The 19,145-nt window shown below is 39.5% G+C and overlaps 1 protein-coding gene across 1 annotated transcript in view; it reads left to right on the top strand.

Annotated features, from left to right (window-relative positions):
- LOC124622117 (mitochondrial import inner membrane translocase subunit TIM50-C-like) overlaps positions 1-19,145 on the top strand; it is a 53,835-nt gene that overhangs the window by 23,242 nt on the left and 11,448 nt on the right. The window contains exons 5-6 of the mRNA XM_047147726.1: positions 18,802-18,909; positions 19,004-19,135. Of these exons, the coding sequence (XP_047003682.1) occupies positions 18,802-18,909; positions 19,004-19,135 (240 nt within the window). The remainder of the gene's footprint in view (positions 1-18,801; positions 18,910-19,003; positions 19,136-19,145) is intronic.

Below are 19,145 nucleotides of genomic sequence, written 5' to 3'. Positions count from 1 at the left end.
TTAGTATTTTGCAGCTGTGACTTATTAAACTGATAGTTCGGTAATTTTCACATCTGTCAACAACTGCTTTCTTTGGGATTGGAATTATTATATTCTTCTTGAAGTCTGAGGGTATTTCGCCTGTCTCATACATCGTGCTCACCAGATGGTAGAGTTTTGTCATGACTGGCTCTCCCGAGGCCATCAGTAGTTCTAATGGAATGTTGTCTACTCCCGGGGCCTTGTTTCGACTCAGGTCTTTCAGTGCTCTGTCAAACTCTTCACGCAGTATCTTATCTTCCATTTCGTCTTCATCTACATCCTCTTCCATTTCCATAATATTGTCCTCAAGTACATCGTCCTTGTATAAACCCTCTATATACTCCTTCCACCTTTCAGAGCTACCCATTCTTCTTCTACTGTATTTCTTTCCCCCATTCCTGTCAATTGTTCCCTTATGCTCTCCCTGAAACTCTCTACAACCTCTGGTTCTTTCAGTTTATCCAGGTCCCATCTCCTTAAATTCCCACCTTTTTGCAGTTTATTCAGTTTCAATCTGCAGTTCATAACCAATAGATTGTGGTCAGAATCCACATCTGCCCCTGGAAATGTCTTACAATTTAAAACCTGGTTCCTAAATCTCTGTCTTACCATTATATAATCTATCTGATACCTTTTAGTATCTCCAGGATTCTTCCAGGTATACAACCTTCTTTTATGATTCTTGAACCAAGTGTTAGCTATGATTAAGTTATGCTCTGTGCAAAATTCAACAAGGCGGCTTCCTCTTTCATTCCTTCCCCCCAATCCATATTCACCTACTATGTTTCCTTCTCTCCTGACGAATTCCAGTCACCCATGACTATTAAATTTTCGTCTCCCTTCACTACCTGAAAATTTCTTTTATCTCGTCATACATTTCATCAATTTCTTCATCATCTGCAGAGCTAGTTGGCATATAAACTTGTACTACTGTAGTAGGCATGGGCTTTGTGTCTATCTTGGCCACAATAATGCGTTCACTATGCTGTTTGTAGTAGCTAACCCGAACTCCTATTTTTTTTATTCATTATTAAACCTACTCCTGCATTACGCCTATTTGATTTTGTATTTATAACCCTGTAGTCACCAGAAGTCTTGTTCCTCCTGCCACCGAACTTCACTAATTCCCACTGTATCTTACTTTAACCTATCCATTTCCCTTTTTAAATTTTCTAACCTACCTACCCGATTAAGGGATCTGACATTCCGCGGTCCGATCCGTAGAACACCAGTTTTCCTTCTCCTGATAACGACGTCCTCCTGAGTAGTCCCCGCCCGGAGATCCGAATGGGGGACTATTTTACCTCCGGAATATTTTACCCAAGAGGACGCCATCATCATTTAATCATACAGTAAAGCTGCATGTCCTCGGGAAAATTTACGGCTGTAGTTTCCCCTTGCTTTCAGCCGTTCGCAGTACCAGCACAGCAAGGCCGTTTTGGTTAATGTTACAAGGCCAGATCAGTCAATCATCCAGAATGTTGCCCCTGCAACTACTGAAAAGGCTGCTGCCCCTCTTCAGGAACCACATGTTTGTCTGACCTTTCAACAGATACCCTTCCGTTGTGGTTGCACCTGCGGTACGGCCATCTGTATCGCTGAGGCACGCAAGCCTCCCCACCAACGGCAAGGTCCATGGTTCATGGGGGGGCGCTCTTGGTTAGGAACTCATAAATGTCACAAAAGCAGTTACTTCCTTGTTGCTGCGTCTGTCTCGCTCGGCTACTACTGCCTGACTTTCAGACCATGATGCACAAATTTTGACATCAAAAGGCTTCTGTACTCAAGCAAATGTCACATATAATTGCAAACTATGTAGGAAAGCTAATGCAGTGGCAATAGACAGTTTTGTAAACCTCGTTAAGGAACAAGAGTGGCAGGATGTTTGTAGTGTTAATAACATAGATGACAAATACAATGCTTTCCTTAACACATTTTCTCATTCTCTTTGAGAGTTGCTTTCCATTAGAGCATTCTAAATGGGGTGCTAGCAGTAAAAGAGAGACTGGGTGGCTGACTAGTGGGATAAGGACATCATGCAGAACATAGCAGGAATTATATCGAAATGTTAGAAGTAGTCACAATCAAGCTGCAGTAGTCCATTACAAACAGTACTGTAAGGTGTTTAAAATGTTATTAGGAAGTCAAAGAGTATGTGGTATACAAATAGACTAGCTAATTCACATGGTCAGTTGTGAAGGAAGTGTCTGGTCAGCAGCACAAGGTTGTCGATACAAAGTCAGTTTGTAGTAAAAATGTTTCTGTTACTGATAAATCCGATATATGTACAGTATTTAACAATCATTTTGTGAGCATTACTGGTGAATGAAATAAAAATTTAGTTTCTTCAGGAAATCGTATAACTCTCTTGGCAAATAACCTTGCGAGATTGATGTCTGAAATACTCCTCTGTGGTACAGACAAGGGGAGATTGAGTCAATAATTAAATCACCAAAGGCTAAGGACTCTCATGGATATGATGGAGTGCCTATCAGAATATTAAACTACTGTACTGGGCATGTTAACCCTGTATTTAGCCATTTTTGTAATTTTTCCTTCAGGAATGGTTGGTTTCCTGAACAATTAAAGTACTCAGTAGTAAAGCCGCTTTATAAAAAGGGAGAAATGGACAATGTAGACAATTTTAGACCTATTTCTGTGCCATCAGTGCTTGCTAAAGTTATTGAAAAGGCTGTTTATGTAAGGATAATTGATCATTTTATATCACATAATTTGCTATCAAATGTACAGTTCGGATTTAGAAGTCATATTTTTTAATTTAAGTAAGGCGTTTGATTGTGTTGATCACAAAATATTGCTCCAGAAGTTGGACCATTACGGAATAAGGGGAGTAGCTCACAATTGGTTCACCTCTTACTTTAATTCACAGTGTTGAGAATGGCTGTGATGTGGGGTTCTGAGTGGGGTACAGTCAGTTGGGGGGTGCCCCAGGGATCAGTGTTGAGGCCATTTCTATTCCTTATTTATATAAATGATATGCCCTCTAGTATTAAAGGTCATTCTAAAGTATTTCTGTTTGTTGATGATACTAACTTGGTAGTAAACGATGTTGTGTGCAACATTGGCTCTGTTTCAAATAGTGCAGATCATAACATGTAGAAAATAAACTACAACAAAACCCGACATTTTAATTTCACAGAATGGGAATATGATTAGTGGAACTAAACAGTTCAAATTTTATTTATTTATTTATTTACATTTTCTTTGCATGGAGCGATCGTAATGATGGCCTTTGCAAACGTCAGACTTAATACTATGGTTATATTTACACTTTTAAAATGCACAATATTCTGTAGCTGTTGCTTCTTATGTCTATTTTTTATATTTACTACATTACAACTGATATGCTAATGCCTTATGTTACAATCACTATCTTAAAATTCGTTGAAAGAATATAAACATTTTTCTATTAGAAAAGATTTAAATTTTGTTTTAAAAACATTTCCCATGTACATTCTTAGAGCATTTGGTAGTGATATATGGACTTCTATCAGTCATTTTTAACGTTGTTCTGTTGGTTGACTAATAAAAAATACAACTATTTTTAAGATGTTTAGAGAATATATTGTCAGATATTTGTGCTGCACAAACACTTCATGACATGAATCTGTATGTCCCATTCCATGTACATGTCTTATTGCTCTTTTCTGTAGTAGTAGTATTCTTTTTAAATGTACAGTAGCTGCACAGCCCCATAGTTCAATTCCGCTATAGAGAAAGGGGTAAAGTGTTCAATAATATACTAATTTCAGTGCTTGGCTAGGAACTATCTCTGCAAGCTGGCTGAGGAGATATATGGCACTACTGACTTTTCCGCATACAAAATTAATGTGATATGTCCACTGCAAATTTTCATCAACATACACACCCAGGAATTTACAGTTACCATTTTCTGTTGCAGAGATATTACGCACACTGTTCATGTTGTGGTGAGAACTGCCTGTTTTAAATGTCAGTAGTTGAGATTTGGTGACATTCACCTTGAGTCCCTGATCATTGAAGTATTTTGTTACTTCTGTTACACCACTAGTAGTAAGAGATTCTAGCTCGTTAGATTCACTCCCATAGAATAAGATTGACGTGTCATCTGCATAGCTTACAATATGGGAGTTAATGGGTTGTGCAATGTCGTTAATATATAAAAGGAAGAGAAAGGGTCTAAGGATTGAGCCCTGTGGTACACCTTGTAATACAGGTTCACTGGTGGACTGGGAGTTCATGATTTTATTATCTAGTTTGTATGACAGTTTAGTGCTTTGCTTATGATTCAGCAGGTATGTAGTTAGAAGATTCATGGTTTGATCCCCAATAATATAAGATTTTAGCTTTTTAAGAAGTGCCCTATGGTTTACTGTATCAAATGCTCTTGTCAGGTCCAAAAATATACCTGCAGTCTGCATCTTCTGGTACAATAGACAGTAAACTTCATGGATGAACTGTGTAACTGCTGTGATTGTACTTAACTCTTTTCTGAAGCCATGCTGCGAATCTACAAGCAGTTTATGTCTTGTGAAAAAGGCACTTAGCTGAGAAAGGATAATGCTTTCAAATATCTTACTAAAGTGGGAACTAATGATATTGGTCTATAGTTGAAGACATCTTCCTTACTTCCATTTTCATACACTGGTTTCACTACACTAATTTCTTAATGTTTAGATAGATAGTAAACTGACATGGAAATGGCCACTTGAGGATATTGTTCAAAGACGTAATGCTGTCATTTTTACTGTTCGAATGGGTTCTGAAGTAACTGATAGTTTGACACGAAAATTAGTCAACTTTGCTTATTTTCGTTTGCTTATATCATATGGTGTTATATTTTGGGGTAACTCTTCCCATTCTAAAAGGATATTTTGGCTCAGAAATGGGCGGTTCAGGCAGTAAGTGGTTTAAGTTCGTGAACCTCTTGTTGCCCCTTCGTCAATAGGTTGGGTATTTTGACATTGCTCTCTCAGTATCTGTATATTCTTTACTATGATTTCTGATTAACAATATCAGTTTATTCCCAAGAATTAGCAGCTTTCACTCAGTTAATACTTGGCAGGAATCCAATCTGCATTTGAATCACACTTCCTTAACTCTTGTACAAAAAGGTGTGCAGTATACTGATGCATCCATTTTCAATAAGCTACCACAAGAATTCAAAAATCTTAGCAGTAATCCATGTGTTTTCAAATCAAAACTGAAGAGTTCCCTTGTGAGTCACTCCTTCTATTCTGTTGAGGAGTTCCTTGAAAAATTATACTGATTCTTATGTTATGTTGTGGATTGCGTTTACTCAAACTTATGGCTTGACTTTTTTTGGGTTCATAAACATTTCATACTATCTGTTATTGCTTTTATGTTGTAATTTCATGTACTGACACATTCCATCACCTTGGAGATTTGCTCCTCAATTTGGTCCTACAGAACTAGACGTGTAAATAAAATAAAATATCACCACCACCTTACTATTGCCTGTTTGAAACTCGCAGATGAAATCATTGCCATCTTTTTCAAACCCTCACAATATATGTGACTGGAGTAGATGTAATAAATGCTGAGCTAGTTAAATATGGAGGTTTACTACTAGGTAAAAGACTTATGAAATTAATAATTTTGGAGGGACTGCAAGATCCCAGACCCTTGGTATATAGCAGAAGTAATCCCTTTCTTTTGAAGAATGGGAAACACAATGATTGTAAAAAGTATAGTGGTGTCAGTCTGCTAAACATTGGCTGCACAGTTTGCTTGAAGATAATCAGTAACCCTGAAGACTATATTATTCAAAATAAAAATTCCAACATAAGAACAGATGATGCTAAGAGTCCACAGGAGTGCAGAATGTGGTTCAGGTCACTTCTTGTTAGGTGCGAAGATGGTGATAACATCTAAGAGGAAAAACAAATTAAAGAGGCAAATTTTCCCGTGAGGACGGGACATTATGAAATACAACTTACATAGTTCGAAACAAGAGTCTGTATGATAACTATATAAATTACGGTTAGCAAACAGAAGCACCTAAAAGAAGGAATGTCGGAGCATATGTACCAAGGAACTAAAAAGTGCATACACAAAGCAACATTTGAAGCACTGGGACAGCGAAAAGGAGGAGGAAAATGATCACAATGATGGTGGACTCAAATTATTGAAGAAAAAGGAGACCTAAAAAAGATATTGTGTAATAATTGGTTGAGAAAAATGGAGCAACAAGATAGAGCACTATGTGATAGAATGAATAGATAAGTAAAAAAGAAAAGAACATGTGTAGAAGGAAAAATGAAATCTGGGAATATAAATGGGAGGCACAAGAGTGGTGGCAGCATGGAAAATGGTTGCAGGTTGAGGAACAGGTTAAAGGAAAGAGCAAACCTGCCGATTATCAGTCTGATAGAGCAGGGGAAGCATTGTAAAGGCTTGCAGACAGAAGAACGGCTAGAGTACAAGGAAATAAAGGGGAAGATGAGAGAGAACCAGTAGGGTAAAGAGGTAGTTACACAAATAAAAATGGGGATATCACAATTGGCCTGAAATTGTACCTTTATAATTAATAAGGTACGGGCCAAGTATTCTGTATGAATATCTAAATAAGTTATTCACTAAATGTTTGTGGTCTGGCAAGGAAATTCCAGCAGTGTGCAACATAGTGTATTGAGCCCCATACATGAAAGTGGAAGCAGAAAAGTATGTAGCAGTTATCAAAACGTGTCACAAGTACAATCAGTAGGTTGTACAGAATGATTTCAAAATCAAGAATGGTAAAGAAAGAATGGAAAAGATTGTAACTGAAGTGTAAGAAGAAAGTGACTTTTGATGGGGCAGGTTGTGTGTAGATAACAACTTTACCCTAAGATGGACCATGGTGAAGATATTGGAAAGGAATGTAGTCATTTGGTCTTCATAGATCTTGAGAAAGCATATGACACAGTGCCACTAAAGCTATTGTCTGAGGTGTCATGTTCAATGTAATTGCCATAATTGCCCAAAATCAGTTAATTACACATTTTTGAATACAATTAATACATATAAGCTTTTATCGTGGCTGACTATACACGTCCAGTCCACCTACTCTCAACAGCAGCTAAACGTCTACTAAACAGTCTTTATTTCGAGTCTCTCCATTTGTTTTTCAACAATACAAAGCTACATTACTCTTTGCAGCTGGCCACGGAGCTTCCGGGCCGTATTTGCTTATTCTTGGCAGGTTGCGCTGAACACTTGCCAGTGCCGACGAATTATCTCCCTTCCAGTTTCGCCTGCACAAACAATAAATGGGTGCAGTATCCCATGCTCATCCTTACACCCTGCTTTAAAATAACGCGTGTTCAAAACGGCTGGAACACAAGTGTCTCCTGACTTTTGTAAAATTCTGGGGGCACTACATATCCCTCCTCTTAGCTCGAACACTCCTTATTTTGCACACAACATATATTTTAATAATTTTTTTTCTTAACACTTATCTTGTTACTTTGTACTACATAAAAACATTAGGTACAAAAACTCTCTTCCATCTCCGGTATTTCATTAAGCTGTTGGTAATATCTTCCCTAGACATAGTAGTAAGATAAACTAATAGTACAACAAGTATTAGCTATTTCCAATAGATTTATCTACTCTTGTTTACAGGATTGAGCCAAAATAATTTTTTTAGAAGCTGTTGCGATGATAACCACCAGTTTTCCGGGCCTGAAAAAAATTTGTTGTACTGCAGGGTTTTCTCTTTTTTCTATCTCCTTGCGCAGGACTCGTCTTTTCTATTTAAAAAAATTTAGAATTCAAATGTACCAGATGAAACTTTCCACTACAATCTCAGGTCACTATACCACCTTTTCCTTTTGGGTTCCAATCTACGTAAAGGTTGATACTATGGAAACATCTTCTTCCTCATCCTTGGGTAGGTACGCCCCTTCCGTTTATACTAAACTATGGTACAGGCCAATCCCCTTTTTTGGTGCCCCTGCCCACACAGTATAGGTCAGCCTCCTCTGGGTGTGCCTATCTGCCTCTCTTTCTCTCATTTCATCTATATCGGATGTGCCCTCCCTATCTTCTCTAACAATGATTCATAGTCTTGGCTCTTTTGTACTCCTCTGCACACTATTTTATTTAAAATTTCCTGGTAAAATTTCTGTTTACCTCTCCTTTCCTCCTCCCAAGTCCTTCAGCCTATCTGCTTAAATTCTTCGCTTGTTCATTGCTTACAGCTCACTTTTATAGCCTTAATAACTAAATATGTTTCATCCATGATTGTAACTTTATTTCTTTTCATTTGTTTTCGTCGGGCTATTCGGTGTGCACAATCCTATTATTCATCAGAAACTCATTTGACTTGATACTTCTGGCTTAATATCTATTTCTTTTTATCTCCATTCATATTACTTTGTACTACTATAGCTATGAACACAGGTGGATATACACTTCGTCCCCCCTTGTTCCTTTAGCTTAAGCTTACTATACCATTTCACTTGAGACTTTGTACTACTATAGCTATGAACACAGGTGGATATACACTTCGTCCCCCCTTGTTCCTTTAGCTTAAGCTTACTATACCATTTCACTTGAGATGTGCAACCGTCATTACTTAGCACATGTGCTCTAGCCCTTCCTGAGCACTACCATCCCCCTTATCTGTGATGGTTGTTACATCTCCCTGTGTATTACTTGTCTGCGTCTTTGTATTTAATTGTTTGAGTGTGGAAGTGTGATCGTGCGTCCTGACTCTTCGGCCCACTAAGGTTCTTAGTTGCAGATTTATAGAAATCACGGAAAAGAGAAGGACTTCAGCAATAGAAGTATATGAATGTGGACAGAGGGAAAGATAGGTTGGTACTCTTAAGAGAAGTAAGAAAGGAAATAAAAGAATTGGTTGCTACGACCGAAGGAAAAAATAAGACAGCCCCAAAGACAGGAAACCCTTCCCACGCCCCTTCCCCAGGATCCCCACTTCGCCGGTACTTAAGTGAGAAGCCGGAGGAGGTATGATGTTCTCAGCGTCACCTTTAAAGTCCCCGAAGAAAAGATCTTGGCAACTCCTATGGAACGGCAAATGATGAAGAACCAGTCACACTTGTTTGCAAGGGTTGCATGTAGGGCGTGGTGTGTAGGTCGTGTCTGTGCCTATGCTACCCACCCCTTCCAAAATTCGATATAAACCCTCCCCAATCACATCACACTTTACAAAAAATGTAAAACATTCTATAAAAATAGAAATTATATACACTATAATCAAATAGTTATTCAGTTAGTCACTTCGCTTTAAATTTCACACACATGTCCAGTTTATGTCATGTAGGTATCATTCTTCCTAAACAGTACCATCATATCTCCTGTTAGAATGTTACCCTGTTAGTTTTATCTCATGCTTAGAGGTTAATGTTTATTATGACTGCTTAAATTAGTCATAATCGGGTAGTCATAATTGGTCTCTTTTAATACCAAAATGATAGGATAGCTTAAGGGCTATAAATAGATTACAGGATAGTCGAAGATTTGAAGGGAGTTCGGTGTAGGAAAACTAATGTGGAAGCAACACCGAACCCAACTAGGGAACCGGCGGACGTCACTCCGCCCATTGACACAGAACGTCAATGTCCCTGGGGGTTTTGTACATATCATTTTATATCCTTTCCCTTTTCCTCTCCTGTCACAGGATCTACTAAATATAGGTTTTTTTTGTGTACTATTGATTGAATACGATAAGGTCCTATGTATTTCAGAAAAAATTTGTGTGTTTCTTTTTTCAGTGCTGAACTTCGAAGGTGTTGTTTTACTAATGCTTTAGGTATGGCTTGGTTAAACAGTTTTAAGAAATGGGTGATCATGCGCCCTGATTCTTCGGCCCACTAAGGTTCTTAGTTGAAGATTTTTAGAAATCACGGAAAAGAGAAGGACTTCAGCGATAGATGTATATGAATGTGGACAGAGGGAAAGATAGATTGGTACTCTTAGAGAAGTAAGAAAGGAAATAAAAGAATTGGTTGCTAAGACTGAAGAAAGAAAGAAGACAGCCCCAAAGACAGGAAACCCTTCCCACACCCCTTCCCCAGGATCCCGCCTGGTTTGAATTTAGGAAACTGTCTCAACAAGCCTGAATTTGATCCCCATTGCAAATCAGTTATCATGTCCTTATTTAATATCATATTTTGGGAAACTGTGCCTTTCTCTAGTTTCTCCTGCATAAGCTTGAATTCTTTCCTCAACGTTTCTAAGTCTTTCTTGGTGTTATCTAAATCGGAAGTTACTATAGGTGAAGAGATATCAACACTTAGTTTCTCTTCAACCTTTCGTCCTATTAGTTCTTCTACTTGTTCTTCTAAGCCATTCAAATTTATAAGCTCTGCAGTCAGTAACTTTTCTTTTAACTTCTGTTCTACGGTTTCCACCCGTGATTTGACCCCTAAAATTTGCACCTGTACTAGGGGGAGCAACTTATCTTGTTTCTGGACATTGGTTTTCAGCATAGTTTATTCTCGTTCGACCACATCAAATGTAACATTACGTACATTTTTCAGAGAGTCGTATTTTTCATTAAATTGTGTTTCCAAATTACTACATTTACAGTCTCCATCATATTCTAATTTTTGAACTAAACCTTTTAGATTAGCTTCATTTCTTTGTTCTAAATCCTTAAATAAAATATTTGTCTGTACACTCATGGAATCGGACAATTCTTTTTTCCATTCTTGCATCAGATTACTTAGGATATTAACTTGAGGCTCTAGTTTTGTTTTTTGCAAATCTAACTTAGAATTTAATTCTGCCTTCAGTTCGTCTTGTTTTGTGTTCTGTGATTCAAACTGCACTTCGATAAACCTCATTAATTCGCCTAAATCTGGCCCCTGTATTACAATTCCCATAGCCCCAACATTGATGTTCCTGCTCCATTGTGTTTTGTTTTGCCTTTAATCTAGTTATCATTAAAAGTACACTTGCTTATTTCCACAACACCCCACGCTTCACAAACAATCAAAGGTCAGTAGTAGCTCACCCGGCGTCAGTGGAAGGTGGCATTGGCACCGGTGTAAGGCAGTGTCAGCATCGATGGACGGCAGCGTCGGCTTTTGTGGATGGCGGCATCGGCATTGGTGTGATGCGACGTTGGCGTTGGTGTACGTCGGCGTTGGTAGACAGCGGTGTCAGCGATTTGAGACTAACTGCAGCGTTGTGCAATTTTCTTGATTCCGTTAATCATTTCACCATTTATCAACATGATATTTCTGGATAAGTATCGTGGAATCGCTCTTCAGCCTCGCTGTTATCGGTTGCTATGGCAACTCCCAACCTTTTTATATATATATATATATATATATATATTTCTTCTTCTTTAATATTTCCCCTTCTTTCTTTACGGTCGCCATATTCTTGCAATGCCCCGGTGTAATGTTAGGCTCTCTCTATACAGCTTAAGCGTTTTTGTGGACTTACTTGTTGAAGAATGCAGGTTCTGCTTTCTTGCAGCGCCGATGTCTTCTGCTGGCACCGGACGCTTCTCCGAAGATTTCGCTGCTAGGAAGGGGAAATTTTCACTCTCTCGCTCTCTCTCTTCTTATTTAAAAAATACGCTACTCTTGGAATATCGTCAATGCACCAGAACATATTTATTTCCACTTTGTACAAAAAAACAACTAAACTTTATGACATAAGCCCACACATTACCGGGCACCCAGAATCAGTTAATTACACATTTTTCAACACAATTAATACATAAGCTTTTATCGTGGCTGACTATCCACGTCCAGTCCATGTACTTTCAACAGCAGCTCAATGTCTGCTAAACAGTCACTATTTCGAGTCTCTCCATTTGTTTTTCAACAATAGAAAGCTACATTACTCCTTGCAGCCAGCCACGGAGCTTCCGGGCCATATTTGATTATTCTTGGCAGGTCGTGCTGAACACTTGCCAGCACCAACAAATTATCTCCCTTCCAGTTTCGTCTGCACAAACAATAAGTGGGTGCAGTATCCCATGCTCATCCTTACGCCCTGCTTTAAAATAACGCGTGTTCAAAATGGCTGGAACACAAGTGTTTCCAGACTTTCGTATAATTCCGGGGGCATTACAATGTGTGTGATGTGAGACTTTCCCCTTGCCCAGTAATGAACGTTTTGAGTGTTATAAAGGCCATCCTGATGGAAGGTGCACTCGTCAGTAAACAACACAATGGCGGGGAAGTCGGGATCTCGCACAACACGTCCCAGAAACCACCTGGAAACCCTAGCCTGTGTTCATAGTCCGCCACAGGATATAGGTCTTGGACAGCATGTAAACTAAATGGATGCTGGTTGTTATCCCTCAAAACCTCCGGAGACTAACTGATGAGTGACCCCCGTGTTGTGTCCAACCGCTCAAATACTTGTCATAGGTGCTTCTTTGAAGCGCTTGAGAACACTCTCTTCAAATGCAACATCCCATTGTGAGGTCTTCCAGCATCATGATGATATCCTGTTAATGAACCTGTTTTTCCAAGTCACCGGTGAATTGCTGTAAATGTTTGTGAGTGTGGGTGGCATCTTGCTGGGTACCGATCCTCTTATAACCATCAAGATTCATGTGCATTACCGTCGGCTAGTCCATAAACAAAAACCATATGTAGTTGTTCCTCAAATGAAAAAAAAAGCTTACATGTGAATGCCTCTGACGTGAGATGGAGACAAGCAGTAAGACCTATGCGACACGTGTGTATCACGTTGGGGCAGTGACGGGGTGAGGGACGTTTGTATCTCTGAACTGACAAACACAGCACTGCCCATCAACCGATGAACAGCAACCGGGCAATCCCGCGGCCAGTCGGAGTGCATGGCGCCAAGTTTCCGTAGTTTAACAATAGTTCGTTGTCAACCTACACAACATTAGTAATTTTGGTTCCTGCTGGCATTAGCTGTCAAGGGTTAAAATTTTCGACACAATTTTTCTCTACTCTGTATGTGTTCTGGAGAAAAGGGAAGTAACTTGGACATTAGCAGATGTCAGATTAAAGTGCGTAAGGAGTGTAAGTACACGTGATGGAAGATATGACAGAGATATCCATCAAGAGCCAGGCAGGGAAGTGTGGCAGTGCAAAAATTAAATAGTGTACTTTTTGCTGTAGGAAAGTTCTTGTACAGTGTAAATACTTACGGATTAAAGGAGACTACACACCAAAAAGCAGAAGCTTTGGATTGTCGATATGCCCACAAAAAAGAAAGAAAATTTGCTAGCTTTTGGTGTTACCCTTTCACAAGCCCCCCCCCCCCCCCCCCCCCCCCCCCCTCCACACACACACACACACACACACACACACACACACACACACTTTTGTCCCTACATGGTGCCAGCTAGGTGGATTGGTTGTGGTCGGTGTCGTGTCAATTAGGGTGGGGAAGGGTGGCCAGCGGCCCAGAGGGAGGCGGCCAGTTTGCTACCTAGGAATAGGGTTGGGAGGGGTGGCAAGTATATGGGCCAGTATGATTGTTGTGGCTGTCGGGAAGCAGCACACACTGAAGGCAATTTGAATTGTGAAGGGTTGACAGGTTGGACTAAGGGGAAACTGTTGGGTGGAGGGTGCGGGGACAGTAGGTTATCTGAGATTGAGGCCAAGATGTTTACAAGAGCAGGGGATATGTTGTAAGGACAACTCCCATCTGCATAGTTTAGAGAAGCTGATGGTGGAGGGAAGGATCTAGATGGCTCAGATTGTGAAGCAGCCATTGAAATTGAGCATGTTGTGCCAGCTGGTGGACAACTTTGTTCTTGACAACAGTTTGGTGGTGACCATTCTTCCTGGCAGACAGCTGGTTGGTAGTGATACCAGTAAATAGGCAGTGCAGAGTTTGCAGCAGAGTTGGTATATGACATGGCTACTTTCACAGGTGGCCTGGCCTCTGATGGGGTAAGGTAAGCCTAGAGCAGAAGATGCTTGGCGGGTGGATTGGGCAGTTCTTGCACCTTATTATGCCTCAGGGATTGGGAATGGGAGTGACAAAGGAATCAACTAGGAAGTTATGTAGAGGATAACTCCAAAAGCTAGTGGTTTTTCTTTCTTTTGTGTGTGCATATCAACAACTCAATGCTTCTGCTTTTGGGTAAGTGTCTGCTTTAATCCTAAAGTATTGACATTCTATAAGTGCTTTCCTATAACATTTATACTGCCTAGTGGCCCTCTTCCTTTTAAACCTTGTGTCATCCCTCTTTTGTTACTATCCATAATCATTATCCTTTTTGTCTCCTCTGTATTGTCCGTCCACATCTTTACCTGTGTTTTCCTTACCACCTTTATTATGCTTACACTTTACTGTGCCAACTAACGTGGTTGTGCATGACTTTTGTGACACGCTGTAGCACCAGTCATAACCATTACAACTGTGCCACACACTGTTCATGTAACACCTGTCCACCAGAATACAGTTATAACACCTTTGAGCAACCAACCACTATATTTAACGTCCAAATCCACTCATTCTACCTCACACATTCCTCCTATCAGAACTTTACATATTTCCTCCTTCATTCTGGTGCGTGATGACAACTTAGACGTGAGCAAATATCATTACAACACAAAACCATTGTATTGCTCCCAACATAACTTCTTCCATTTCTTCACTCAATGAACTCATGCTATAGTATCCAGTTCTCCGTATAACCACCTAATGCTTTCACTTGCCCATTTCCAGCATCATTTACTGTTTCCTAACATCATCACTATCCCAATGAATCTCTGCTCCATCTTGCTGCACCAATTCTGAAAAATATCCCTTTCCTTGGCTAAAACCCAGTTCCACATCGTGTTCCTTAAATGCTGTGCAAACCAAAATTCCTTCCCAACACCCCACAAAACCCAGAACTCAAGCGAACCTCTCATCAAAAAGCCTCATTGCCACAGAAGTTTCAGTCATATCCAAAGGCCTAACCTTTAGCCCCGCACCCCAAAATTTATCCATGTTAGACTTGTCAAAGACCTTACCTCCTGTTCCCTGTTCCTACAGTCGAAGTTTTCTGGAGATGTGATGAGATGTTGTTCAAGCATTTGTCAAGCTTGTATACTTCAGGGAATCTGTAAGAGGATATGGATTATGAGAGTTTCACACAAGTGCAGTGAAGTAAATATATAACGGACTGTCAAATGAAAAGAGGGCAGATGGAAAAAAGTAAATACACTGTTTATTTTTCAAAATTCTTCACCAAATCTATTAATATATTTATCCCATTGTGAGACAAGGTGATCTGTATCTTCATGGAAAAATATTTGTGGTGTCTATGAAACCATGATTGTACCCAGCTGTTCATCCAAAGCAAATCGAAGGTGACAAATGTCTTTCTTCAGGGCTCCACAAATATGGAAATCACATGGGGAGATATCAGGACTCTGTGAAGGAAGTGTAAAGGCTTCCCAGCAAAACTTTTGCAGTATTCTCAAAACAACTTTGGCAACATGTAGGCGGTCACACATGTTGTCAAGGTTGTTTTGATTACTCTGCTGAAGTTCCTGTGGGAAGCCCTTACGTATCCTCCATACAGTCGTGATATGGCCCCACGTGATTTCCATATCTTGCATGCCCAAAAGTAAGATGTTTGTGGCCATCAATTTGCTTCAAAGAGGTGCGTGCCTGGGTACAATCATGGTACTGTAGGCAACCACAAAAATTTTTCTATGAAGGCGTTGACTGCCTTGGCTCACAGTGGGATAAATGTATTAACAGTTATGGCAATTACTTATGAGATAACAGTTTCCTTGCTTTTTATCCACCTGTCTCATTTTCATTTGAGTACCTCTTACATCATAATTGAATGTGATTCTCCTGGAACACCATACCGTTAAAACCTGAAGAAGCAGTCTTTAAATTCGTATAGTACCTCTGTTTTATTTTGTGCAGTAAGGTTCATAACACAATGTATTGTCAATGATGTGTAGAGCAGAGATTTAATTTATTCCCTGGGTGTTCAGTTGTCTCCCTCTTTATGAAGGTGGAGACTACACCAGAGGCAATACCGTTGATGCTAAGTTTTAGTAGTAGAACCAGTCAGTCGCACTTGTAACGATTTTCACCATTTATCATTATCCACAGTTACATGAAGCTTACTAACCATTGTTACTATTGATGGTGTGGCCCAAATGCTTGAAATGAGTTTATCTATTATTGTAAGAAGCTTGCATGCTTGGAGTATCATAAAATATTATGCTCAGAGTGAAGAGTAATGAATAAAAGCTAAATAAGATACTAGTTCTGTCTCCTGTATGTGTTTCACTAATGAGATAGACGTTTATGTTCCATGAATATTACCCACAGAGGATGAAAGGTAAAATAAATTGTTTGATATCATACCTTTGCCCATAGTTAAAAGGCATTGGTCAATTATTAAAATATTTATTGTGTAACCTTAGGGAAGGATAAAAATAAACCATTTCATTATATTTAAAATATAAATATACTTCCGAAAGGTGAGGGGATGCTATAATCTGGAAGAAAAGTAAGATTGCTGTTACTATCTGCCTCTCATCCTCGGATGAGGACAGATTGGTCAGATCTTGTACATCAGAAGATGTTTTGAAGTAGGGGTTTCCAGGGAATTGTGGTGGTACCAGAGGTGTCACAGCTTTTGCCACAATCACCTGAACCTTGCTGCAGCTTAGCACAGCAACCTGAACCCTGTTGTCCTCGGCCAACAAAGTGTCAGGTCATTTCTGGACCGAGGGCAGTTCCCATTGTCTCTTCGCAGAACAAGCAGAGTCCCTGTACATTTCCTACGATCTAAAACTATGTAATATAATGAAAAATGTATTAACCATAATAGTCAGTCTAGTTGAGAATCTACAGGTCAAGCCAAAATTCAAATTATCACCGACTTTGGCTCTGTAGATGGCATAAAATCTACACTAGTAAAATTACTGTACATACAGAATATGGAAAAAAAAGAAAAAATAAATGCTCTGTAGCTGATGAAGTCAGTATTACTTAACACTGTCACAAAAGTCAAATGTGGCTGTGTTAGGAGTAGTAATAAAGTTTTAATTCTTACTAAAAAAAAAGTTCCGTAATTAATGTTTCATTTGTTGGCAAGTACATGTCTACAGTCCACTGAAATCACCATACTGCTAGAGGAGCAAAAATAAAATGGTACAGCTGATTGATAAAGAGGAATATAATGCAGTAAATTGTGTGGTAATTCATTTGTGCAGCTGTCAAAAAATATTACTGTGTGATGCTCCTCACCCCATTTTATGTGTGCTGTGCCATTTCACTTTGGCACCTGTAGCACTAGACTACAGTGCTGTGAGTGAGAATTTAGTATGTGCCAGGATTACAAACACGTACCTGGAGGGGGGGGGGGGGGGGGGAAATATTTACTGCAAAACTTCAGTTTTTGGGATGATACATCAAAACTATAAGTACCCTCATGTGAGCTCTGACTCATCAAACACTATTTCACACCACACAGAAGGACAACAGCTCTGGGGAATTAAACATCTCTCACTGGCTTAGCCAACCTCCTCTCGACTCTCTCGCCACAAGCAGATCATTTTATCTGGGCTGTGTACTGGGCACTGTCTTTTTAACTATTACCATTTGTTAAGTGGTGATCCCCCAACACTTTGTGCTCATTGTCCTCAACCATTGACAGTTCGCCATTTCTTTGCACAGTGCCGCTTTTTTTAACCACTTATGTTCTCATTTATGTTTGCCGCCTGAGTTATCGCCCATTTTAGCAAAAGACATGAGGACTGTCAACCGCGTTCCCCTTTTTATCGTTGTAGCAATGTGGCGAATAACATTTAATCTTTAGTTCAGGACCTCCATTGTCTCTATGGCATATTTTATGGACCTTTCTCGAAGTCCTTGTTTTTAGCTGTTTTTCCTTCCATTGATTGAGATTAACGCACAGAGGCTCTTTAATACCTTTTTCGCCTTTGTGTTCTATGGGTCTGAGATGGGCGCACATGACCCTTGTTGTTTTTGCACCCTGAAACAAAACAAACAAACAGGAGGACGACAAACATCCATTGAAAAATTTCACTGTGTGGCTTGTATTACACTCCCAAACATCCAGTGAAAGGTGGCCGCAAAGTAGGAAAAGAGGAAACTAAGAGCTCAGTGAGACCCCCCCCCCCCCCCAATCCCCCTGTCTTGATATATACTTACATCTAGGAGACTCAAGTCCTGGAAATGTATTTTTTATATATCAGTGCCCTGGATAAATAGCCGACAACATGGCGTGGAGACCTGCAGTAAGTCTGAATAAGACATTTCACAGAGTGAGTGAAGTTTTCCAACTCTGCACTTTGAAAATGTGGAAAACACTGAAATGCTTGACATGTGGCATTGGCAAATCCAAGAAAGACCTCAAGAAGTGGGGCTGTCTGGAAGACCAATTGGACGATTGAGAAAGGGGAATATAAACTACCTTACATTTGAATCTGCCAGGTGTGCTCTGCCTGATGAACATTTCAAAATATGAATCAAGCCACTGAGTAGACTGATGTTCATTTCCCAATTGACCCTCTGTTAATTATATTCCTTATGTAAGATATATTTTATCTTTGTAGCCATGACCAGCACTGTCTCAAAATAATAACAAGGAGGCATGACACATAAAAAATGAGGCTGATCCAAAATAATCCCATTGACACAGTTGCATGCACAAGATTTGTTGTTTGATATTGAGCTCTACTAGTCTTTTATTTCATATTAATCATTGCTGGTACTGTTTGCACAGCAGATGCATACTATTGTGCAAGGGCATTTTGCATATGTTTTGTGATGTATCCACAAAAATATTTATGTACTTACACAGCTTTTGTTTTGCAGTACAAAACTGGTTGGAGATTCAAGAAGCGCCCTGGTGTTGACCAGTTTCTGGAACAAGTGTCTTTCCCACTCTTTGAAGTAGTAATTTTTACAGCAGAACAGGGAATGGTTTGTAAATCACATATGGTTGAAGTATTTTGCCTGTCATATATTTTCTGTATTTTTAATTTGTGAGATTTTATTGTTCATTTCTGTTTTTCAGACTGTTTTTCCAATATTGGATGCACTAGATCCTAATGGATACATCATGTATCGGCTAGTGAGGGATGCTACCCATTTTGTAGATGGACACCATGTAAAGAATCTGGACTGTTTGAACAGGGATCTTAGTAAGGTTAGAGCAC

The sequence above is a fragment of the Schistocerca americana genome, chromosome 7 (assembly GCF_021461395.2).
Source record: "Schistocerca americana isolate TAMUIC-IGC-003095 chromosome 7, iqSchAmer2.1, whole genome shotgun sequence".
Classification (NCBI taxonomy): Eukaryota; Metazoa; Arthropoda; class Insecta; order Orthoptera; family Acrididae; genus Schistocerca; species Schistocerca americana.
This window is presented reverse-complemented; position numbering and strand designations above follow the sequence as displayed.